The 10,819-nt window shown below is 39.8% G+C and overlaps 1 protein-coding gene across 1 annotated transcript; it reads right to left on the bottom strand.

Annotated features, from left to right (window-relative positions):
* Nucleotides 1-9,755: 9,755 nt before the first annotated feature.
* Nucleotides 9,756-10,259, bottom strand: LOC138901090 (uncharacterized). Its single transcript, XM_070188822.1, has one exon. The coding sequence runs from the start codon at nucleotides 10,257-10,259 to the stop codon at nucleotides 9,756-9,758; it is 504 nt and encodes a 167-aa protein (XP_070044923.1).
* Between the last annotated feature and the right edge of the window lie 560 nt (nucleotides 10,260-10,819).

Raw genomic sequence — 10,819 nt, 5'->3', positions numbered from 1 at the left:
CAACTAAACAGGTAAAACAATTAGCAGGAAAAGGTCAAACAAATTTAAAGTATACAAATCAAATCAATGATGGAGAATATAACAAGATTTAATAATTTAATTAATATGCAACATTGATCTTCACAATTTAAAAGATAATCCTTCATATTTAGTCCGTGTACACACTCGTCACCTCGTGTATGCGACTTTCATCACATTACAATTAATACCAATCCGAGGGAAAATTTCCCCCACACAAGGTTAGACAAGTCACTTATCTCGACTTGCTCCAATTTAACCAGGTAGTGCGCCTTTTTCTCGATTTTCTGATTCCGGTCGACTTGTATCTAGTCATAATTAATTCGATATAGTCAACAACAATTATAGAATTAATTCTATAAGAAAATACTATATTTTTCAATAAAAATCCGAAATTAACTCAAAAACGATCTCGGAATCCGGTGAAAGTTACGAAATATGAACGCCCATTCAACTACGAGTCCAACCATACAATTTTTACAAAAATCGGACATCAACTTGACCTCCAAATCTCAAATTATTATTTTGAAATCCCTAGGCCCAAATCCTCTAATTTCTCCTCAAAAACATGTAATCTATTCGAAATATTCAATGATAATCTAATATAATTGACTAACAATGATCACATGTGACTTACCTCAAGTTTTCCCGTGAATTCTCTCTGAAAAATTGCCCAAAACCGTGTTGAAAATGTCCAAATGACAAAAATATCGGAACCCCTCTGTTTTTGTACACTGCCCAGTGCTTTCGCACCTGCGGACAAAATTCTCGCACCTGCGGTCCTGCATCTGCGGAAATTGCTCAGCCCAGCTGCCTTCGCTTCTACAAGCTTTGGACCGTATATGCGCCTTCGCAGGTGCAGAAAATTCCATCGCACCTGCGGGCCTGCCCGCACCTGCGCCCTTCCTCTCGCTTTTGTGCAAGCGCTTATGCGCAATATGGGCCGCATCTGTGACATCGCACCTGCGGCCAATTTCTCACAGGTGCGATTACACGAGAAGACAGAAATTTTACCAGATTTCTTCTAAGTCTGAATTTGATTCGTTAACCATCCGAAACTCACCCGAGACCCTCGGATCCTTAACCAAATATATCAACATGTCTTAAAATATTATACAAACTTAGTCGAAACTTTAAATCACATCAAACAACGCTAAAATCACAAATCACACCCCAATTCAAGCTTAATAAAACTTAAGAATTTTCAACTTCTACATTCGATGTCGAAACCTATCAAATCAAGTCCGATTGACCTCAAATTTTGCACACAAGTCATAAATGACATAATGGAGCTGTGAAAATTTTCAGAACTCGATTTCGACCCCGATATAAAAAATTTAACTCCACGGTCAAACTTTCAAACTTTAAATTCCTATTTTAGCCATTTCAAGCCTAATTTCACTACGGACTTCCAAATAAAATTTCGTTCACGCTCCTTAGTCCAAAATCACCATATGGAGCTGTTGGAATCATCAAAATTCTATTCTGGGGTCGTTTGCACATAATTCGACATCCGGTCACTATTTGAACTTAAACTTTTAAATTTTTCATCAAAATTTCATATCTCAGGCAAGGGACCTCAGAATTAGATTACGGGCATACGCCCAAGTCCCAAATCACGATACGGATCTACCAGAACTATCAAAATATTGATCCGAGTCCGTTTGCTCTAAATGTTGACTAAAGTCAACTCAATTGAGTTTTAAAGCTCTAATTCACATTTTAATCCATTTTTTTCACATAAAGACTTTCCGAAAAATTTTACGGACTGCACACGCAAGTCAAGTAGTGATAAATAGTGCTTTTAGAGATCTTAGAACACAAAATTAATTATTAACTTTAAAGATGACATTTTGGGTCATCACAGTTCTTGAGGTGAAGGGGCGATTTTGAGCTCAAATCAAGTCCAACCAACTAAGGTAAGTTGTTAATGATGTTTTGGGTTTATTCTTGCTCAATATACATGAGTTCTAACATCATTCTTGCATCGAAATGCTAGATTTCATCATCAAATCCTCAAGAACACTAAAATCACCAAAGTTATGATTTTTCAAAATTATCCACTAGAGGTAATTTCATATTATGAGTAGTTAGAAGTATTTGATGCATTTGTTACAAGTTTTAATGGTTAAAATATTGGATTATAAAACTCTAGTTCATGGAATAAATAGTACTTTTGAGAAAATAAGAGAGAAGATGAATGGTAATCTTGGCGATGAAATTTATGAATACAATGAACCTATGGAATTATTTGTTAGCAAAAGATGGAAGTGATCAACTAAGTAATCACCCGAATTGTATATTTTGCAAGTGTTGATTATGGAAGACGATGAATAGTAACTTGGTGGCAATGGACAATTGATGTAGTATCATTAATGACTTTCAATGGGTATTAAAACATAAGAATGAAGTTGAATGGTCTAGCATGTAAAACTATTTGGCGATTTGAGTTGTTGGAGGCTTGTAGCCAACTTATGAGCCATATATGGATGTTGATCAATATCTTACGTCATATTGTGATGTAATTAGGATATCTAATTGTAGATATCGACTTGTTGGTGATGTTGAGCATTTTAATCAATATTGGAATGATGGAGGAGGATTGAAAGCTTGTGAATATTAATAAAGCGAAAGCGAGGTAAGTTGATTAAAACTTACTCTTCATGAGGGACTTTCTCTAAAAGCATGTTTTAAGTAAATGCTTAAGTTGTTTGCAAATGTGCTTTCGTGCTTGTGGGGACAAACAAGTATGGATGTTTCCATGTACTAGAATATTATGTTGCATATGTAGTGTCATGCCGTTTCATAAAATTTTATTTTAAACCTTTTTGGCAGAATGACACTCAAGGTAAATGTTATGAGTTTTTATCAAAACTTACGTATTGACAAGAGTATACATATTTGAGTGCTAAAGATAAATTTTCGTGGAAAGTTTTTCTTTTGGAAATTGAAGAACAGAATAACACAAGTGGTATCTTTTAAAGATTGATGTTAAATTGCTAATGGCTTTAGCATGTAAAAGGTTATTTATTTAACTTTTGTTCAAATGACTTAGATTTTCTATAAATGCTATGAGTTGATAAAAATAAGCCATTTGAAGCTACTATGCTATGAATCTATTTTTGAAGTATCAAATGTTTTGGGAGTTACTTGTGTTCACCGAGATTAATTTCGGATATATTGTGTTCATTGTCATGAAACTACACATGCCGATATAGGCGTAGATGGCCACTTTGTGGTATAGACTACGACATAGTGCTCTCCCTCGAGAGAGTACTATTTTGTGCTATTATTAGCATGGCTGAGTCGATTCGTATGGCAATACGATGAGACGACCTGGGCAAGTAGGGTATATGATACTTGTCGCTAGGTAAATAACCTATTTGACCTTCTTATGTCGGTGATGGAATAGTACTCCTAGTGAAAGGTAAGGATGATTTTCATATGTTTAGGCCTAAGGAGCTAAAAGTGATTTCAATAACTTAAAACAAATGGAATGATTTTGTATGATTTTATCCAAAATCTTGGATTGATGTAAATATTTTAAAAGTTTATATTGTGGTTTATATTTTTACTTGTCTTTTATTTAAAGTGACAAGGATCATGAATTGATAAAACTTCTTATTGTTTTATATCAAATATTGATGCATTATTTGTTTTTTTATAAAGTTTGTCTCAAGAACTTAAGTTAGAGAGAGTCTATGACACTTATTGAGTACCGTTATGGTGTACTCAACCCTTAGGGCCCCCCTACAGGGTCCCTCTTACTTTACCTATTTCAGGATGAGGGATGATACGTGGCATGCGGTCAGAGCTAGGATGACTCTCTTTCCGAGGTATTATGAAGCACCACTTTTATTTCGTGGTAGCTATCAAGTATATTCTTATTTTTTTTTGTTGGAATTAATCCAAGTGTTGGTTCTGTTCTTTGGTATAGAGGCTCCATAAATAGTTGTGTTGGATTGCCAAAAAAAGGATTGTGGACGTCATGCATAAAGGAATAATCATTTAATTTGATTATATCATTTTTATGAAAAGTTTCCTGTATGATTTTGGAAATGAAAAATATGTTAAGACTTAATTTGAAAATGTATAAGATTTTCAATTAGCTTCCGCAATTATACTTGGTCTGGACATATGGGATGGTTCACTCGGGTCGGGTAGTGTGTCGGGTGCCAGTCATGTAGATTTGGGTCGTGACATATTGGAAGCTCATTTGCGGGAGAGTGAACAAGAAGTAGTAACCCTTATCCAAGAGATTGGCCCTCTGAGGGTTAGATTTGACGAAGCCAGGGCCAAATAGGTTGAAGTCCATAACGCCGTTCTTGCTGCAACTGAACGTGAGGTTGCCTCCGCTGAAAGAGTGATTAACTTAGAGGCAGCCTTGAACTCCAAAATTGAAGAGCTTGCTACAGTGGGAGCGAGACACGCCCAGCTGAAAGAGAAGTACATGAAAACTATCGAGTATAATAGGCTCTTTAGTTTAACTGTCCGCGACCTTGATGTCAGCCTAAAATCTGCTAGGTCCGCCCGGGAAAACCTTTCTGCCGAGCTAACCCAAATCAAAGAAGAACTCCAGCACCGAGCGACTTCCCCAGTTGTTGAAAAAACTTATGCCATGTACAACATGAGGAGGAAAACCTTGAAAGAGGACAAAACTGGTGTCATTGATTTTAATGCTGAAATTTCTAAGGCCTGCGAGCTTGAGTTAGCTGCTAAAAGTGGACTCCCATCGAGGTCTGATGCACCTGGCCCTTCTGGTTCCGGTTCTGAGTTTTCGGGAACTGAAGAAGAATCAGAGGATGATGATGCTGAAGGCCAAACTGGTGAAAATATTGAGCCATCGGGGGATCCATCTACTTTTTCCGGGGGCGCGGACACTTCTCTTCCTCCTTGTTTCGGAGACAATGCAGTTTAGCTTTTCTTTTCTTTTTCTAGTTCTCGTATCTATGCCATTTTGTCATGTTTTTATAAATAAAAACATCTTTTTCTCAAGTATTGTTTAAGTCTTCTCATTGTTAGAATATTTATGCAAGCCTTTAATCTTTGCATTTTTTTAAGAACTTTGCGCAGACTTTTTTGCGTCTTATTATGTGAAACTTTTGGGTGTATTCTCCCCGAAATAATTTTTGGCTCGGCATCAGCCCCTTTCCCTGAGGGCTTTGATAAGTATTTGCGCAAGTTTACTTTTTGCGTCCTTTTCGTGTGCGGCTTCAGGTGTATTTTTTCCCGATGACATTTTTTATTTCGGGCATAAATTCTTCCGGAACCAACCCTTTACCGTGAGGGTTTTTATAATAGAGGGCCCTCTGATGTTTACAGTGCTCTTGAAGAGGACATCTCTTGTTCATTACAGCACTAGCATTTGAAGTACTTGTTTAACTTTCAAATGACAAAGTTAATTTATCGCTCAGACAAGAAATAAGATAAAAACAAAAAGATTTCATTTTATTCCTTCTATTTTCAAAAAATATAGAAGCATTTGCTATGCTGAAAAGAAATCACCATTACTTGTGGCTAACTTGTACAACTTGTTTCTACGGGGCTGTTCGCGTAGTCCCCGGTCCCGATGATGTAATTATATTTTCGGTTTTTTGTTCCCGGTCGACGTGGCAGTCATTGTTGCCGTATCTTCATATCATCCCCCCAGCCCCCCAATGTTCGAATGTGAAGAATGTGAATTGGAACACTGGAAGTCTTGTGTCTTCGAAAATTCCACTAATGCATTACTAGATAATCCTTAACTTGGTGACACACTTTATTTTCCCTCATTAATTTATGCTATCGAGCGAAGAACTATCTAACAACCCTATAGTGGTTTGTGCTCGTGTATCAGATAACCTTTTCTCAATAGCAAACTTAACTTCTTGGTGGGAATTTGCTATAGAGAAAAAGATTATCTAACCATCCCCAAGTGGATCTCTGCTTGTGTGCCTTGCTATTAAAGGTCTTATTGTTGTTGTCTTCGTAGTATGCTTTATGTTGCTACCTCATTAAAAACCTTGCCAGAAAAACCCAATTGGGACAAAAACTAAATGAAGGGAAAAAGAGTGCAACACATACTTTCTGATCGGATAATGTTCATCGGCAATAATATCTTTTGAGGTGTGCCACGTTCCAGTTGCTGGGCAACTTCTCTCCATTTTGGTTTTCCAACTCGTATGAACCTTTTCTGGTGATAGCTGAAACCCGGTAGAGGCCTTCCCACATTGGACCTAGCTTCCCCGCGTTGCGCTTCCGGGTATTGTGAGTTACTTTCCTTAGGACCAAGTCACCTACTTTGAAATAACGGAGGTTAGCTCTTCGATTATAATACCGTTCCATTCTTTGATTTTGAGCTACCATTCTTACATATGCCAATTCCCTGCGTTCATCGAGCAGTTCTAAGTTGACAATCATTGCTTCATTATTCGATTCTTCTTCTACCTGGAAGTATGTTAAGGTTGGTTCCCCAACTTCCACCGGGACTAAAGCTTCTGCACCGTACATGAGGAAAAAATGGGTTTCCCATGTGCCCGACTTGGCCGTAGTTCGGAATGCCCATAAAACTTCGGGTAATTCCTCGGGCCAATTTTCTTTAGCCGCTTCCAACCTTTTCTTAAGGCTTCGAATAATTACTTTGTTCGTCGACTCCGCTTGACCGTTTGTGCTCGGATGATAAGGGGAGGATGTGATCCTCTTTATTTTCAAATCTTGGGGGAACTTTGTAACTTTTGCGCCGATACATTGTGGCCTATTGTCGTATGCTTTCTCTTTTAGTATTCCAAACCTGCAAATTATATTTTTCCACAAGAAATCCACCACTTAGCGTTCTCCAATTTTCTTATAAGGACCTGCTTCCACCCACTTAGAAAAATAGCCAGTTAAAACTAAAAGAAATCTTACCTTTCTGGGAGACGGTGGTAATGGTCCGACGATAACTATTCCCTATTTCATGAACGGCCACGAAGATAGGACCGAATGTAAGGGTTCTGCCAATTGATGCACTTGTGGCGTAAAGCGTTGCCACTTATCACATTTTCGCACGAAGTCCTTGGCGTCTTGTTCCATGCGGGGCTAGTAATATCCTGCCCTTACCAATATCCTGATCCCCTCTCATGACATAGTTAGCTTCGGACGCTCCTAAGCATCGGGCTAGCGGGCCTTGAAAAGATTTTCTATACAATTGGCCTCCCTTGAAGCTATATCGCTGCTTTGGCGCGCAACGCCCGGGACATTTTGGGGTATTCAGGTAGCTTCCCATGTTCAAGATAATCGATAGTTTCATTCCTCCAGTCCCAGACCAGACTAGTTGAATTTACCTCGTAGTAACCATATGTATCCGGGACTCAGTTCATCAGTTGTACTACCGACCCGAACTCTGATCCATTTATTTATGTTAATGATCCTAGGTTTTCCAATGTGTCTGCTTCTGTGTTTTCTTCCCTTGGGATATGAGTAATTGACCACTCTCGGAATCGCGCCAGCAGAGCTTGAACATTTACTACGTATTGTTGCATGCGCTCCTCTTTGGTTTCGAAGATCCCGTAGACCTGATTTACCACCAGCTGAGAGTCACATTTTATTTTGATGACCTCGGAGTCAAGTCCCCGAGCCAACTCGAGTCCTCCAATCAAAGCTTCATACTCTACTTCATTGTTAGTTAAATGGACCATCCTGATGGCTTGCCTCAGGGTTTTCCCCGAAGACGTGATTAAGACTATACCGATCTTGGACCCTTTCACGTTGAAAGCTCCTTCCATAAATAAGGTCCAAACCCCTTATGCCGATTCTGACATCATCATTGCTTCCTTGGTTGCATGAGGCAATAATACCGAACTAAAATCGGCCACGAAGTCAGCCAAGACTTACGATTTAATTGCAGTCCTCAGCTTATATTCTATGTCGAACTCACTCATTTTGATGGCCCATTTGGCCAATCTACCCGAGAGCTCGGGTTTATGGAGGATGTTCCGCAAAAGGGAAAGTAGACACCACGGCTATCGGGTGGCATTGGAAATAGGGCCTTAACTTTCGAGCGGCGACTACGAGAGCTAAGGCCAATTTTTCCAAATGTGGGTAACGAGTTTCTGCTCCCATTAAAATTTTACCAACATAATAAATGGTAGACTGTGTACCTTCGTCTTCTCAGACTAAAACCGCACTTACCGTAACTTCCAAAACCGCAAGGTAAACCAACAACGTTTCCCCTTCTTTTGGTTTTGAGAGCAATGGAGGGCGTGACAAGTACTTCTTTAAATCCTTCAAAGCCTGCTGGTACTCCGGGGTCCATTCGAAATTATTTTTCTTTTTGAGTAGTGCGATGAAACGATGACACTTTTCTGACGATCGGGAAATGAATCTGCTCAAAGCTGCCAATCTCCCCGTAAGCCTTTGGATTTCCTTCACGCTTGTCAGTTCGTCTGGGATATCCTCTATGGACTTGATCTTATCGGGGTTTACTTCAATCCCCCTTTGTGATACCAGAAATCCTAGAAACTTATCGGAGCTGACCCCCAACGTGCATTTCTCGGGATTAAGCTTCATATTATGCTTCCTTAAAATGTCGAAAGCCTCTTGCATATGTTTAAGATGATCACCTGCATTTGAAGACTTAACGAGCATATCGTGTATATAAACTTTCATAGTTTTTCCTATTTGATTTTCAAACATTTTGTTCACGAGCCGTTGATAAGTGGCTCCGGCGTTTTTCAACCCGAAGGGCATCACATTGTAACAATATATACCTAAACTCATTATAAACGAAGTTTTTTCCTGATCTTCAGGGTTCATCTTAATTTGGTTACCCAGAATAAGCAGCGAGGAAACTTATTAACTCGTGCCCGGCTGTGGCATCAATCATTTGATCGATGTTTGGATGTGGGAACGAGTCTTTCGGGCATGCCTTATTAAGATCATTTTAATCTACGCACATGCAAAACGTATTGTTCTTTTTAGGAACTACTACTACATTAGCTATCCAGTCTGGATATTTTACCTCCCGGATCGAACCGATATTAAGTAAGCAGGTTACCTCTTCTTTGATGAATTTATTCCTTGCTTCGGTGATTGAGCGCTTCTTTTGTCTTACCGGAGGTATATTAGGATCCAAGCTTAACTTGTGTACGGCTACCTCTATGGGGATAACTGTCATATCCTCATGCGACCATGCAAAACAATCGGCGTTAGATTTAAGAAATTTAATGAAGTCGGACTTGAGTTCTGAGTGTAGTCCTATCCCCATGTGGAATTTCCTTTCTAGGAATTCCTCGAACAATGCCACTTACTCTAGCTCTTCCGCTGTGGACTTCGTCGCATCGGTCTCTTCTGGAACTTGAAAATATCTCAGCATCTGATTATCTTCCGACGCCTAGCTAATTTCATTTAGTTTAGGAGTAGGCGTCGGGCCCTATAATTGCTATGTTACGTGTTCCTTTCCTTTGCTACTGGAGACCGAAATTGCATTCATCTCCCTTGCCACCGGTTGGTCACCCCTTATCTGCTTAATTCCCTCGGGTGTTGGAAACTTCAACAATTGATGGTACAACTTTCCTCTCGTGCAACCATGGCCTTCCCAGAATGATGTTGTATCCCATATCACCATATACCACTTCGAAAAGAGTTGTTTTCATTACTCTTTCAGCATTTGTGAGTAATAAAATTTCTCCCCGAGTTGTCACACTTGCGAGGTTGAATCCGGCAAGGAGCTTTATGGCCAAAATAATGCTTCCGGTGAGTTTAGCTTGCTCCAATACTCTCTATTTTATGATATTAGTCGAACTCCCTGGATCCACTAAAACACGTTTAATCTTAAAATCTAGCACATTTAAAGAAATTACCAATGTGTCGTTGTATGGTAGTAGCAATCCGTCTGCGTCCTCATCCATAAAAGTGATATCGTCTTCCTGAAGCCTTTTGCTATGCGTTATTGATACTTTCGTCTTCTTTGCTGCTGAAAAGGTGACCCCGTTAATCTCGTTCCCTCCGAAGATCATGTTGATTGTTTGACGTGGGGGATCTTCTCCCGCTTTCAAGGGTTCCATGTTGTCTCGGTTACGACCATAATTGTTCTTAGCTCGGTCACTCAAGAATTCTTTGAGGTGACCATTCTTTAGTAATGTTGCCACTTCCTCCCGGAGATGTCGACAGTCCCCTGTCCGGTGGCCATTCATCCTGTGGTATTCACACCACAAGTTGGGATCCCTCTGGTTAGAATCAGATCTCATCGATGTTGGGAACCGTGCTTCTTTGATATTTCTCATGGCTAATATCAATTCCACTATACTGACATTGAAGTTGTATTTTGATAATTTAGGGTAGGAAGGATCCCGTGATCCTGCCACTTCTTTATCCTACATGAATCGATTATTCTAACCACGATCGGTCCTCCTGTCGATCGCGAACCTGTCCGCTATCCGGAAACCTCTTCTATGGCCTTCGGTTCGTTCGTAAGGCAAAACCCGGCCCCTTGAAGTCCGCTTGTCCGCGTCATAATCATCCTTTGATTTATGATTCATCTTCGATCCTTATTTTTGATTCATCCGTTGTGGACGTCGGCCCAGGTCATTGCTTGAAACTCAAGTAGCCTCTCTTTCAATTTTTGGGAAGCGTCTGAACTCCTCGGATTCAATGCTTTGATGAACGCCTCAGCCGCCCATTCATCCGGGACAGCTGGGAGCAACATTCTCTCTTTCTGGAATCGGTAATGAACTCTTGTAGCAGCTCAGACTCTCCTTGCGATATCCTGAATATGTCGGCTTTTCGGGCCTATTCTTTTCTTGCCCCTGCATGAGCCTTGATGAAAGAATCCGCAAGGATTTCG

This window comes from Nicotiana tomentosiformis, chromosome 11 (assembly GCF_000390325.3).
Source record: "Nicotiana tomentosiformis chromosome 11, ASM39032v3, whole genome shotgun sequence".
NCBI lineage: Eukaryota > Viridiplantae > Streptophyta > Magnoliopsida > Solanales > Solanaceae > Nicotiana > Nicotiana tomentosiformis.
This window is presented reverse-complemented; position numbering and strand designations above follow the sequence as displayed.

What these genes read in the sequence shown, in the direction of transcription:
- LOC138901090 (XM_070188822.1), bottom strand. Translation starts at nt 10,259, where the DNA reads ATGAGAAATATCAAAGAAGCACGGTTCCCAACATCGATGAGATCTGAT.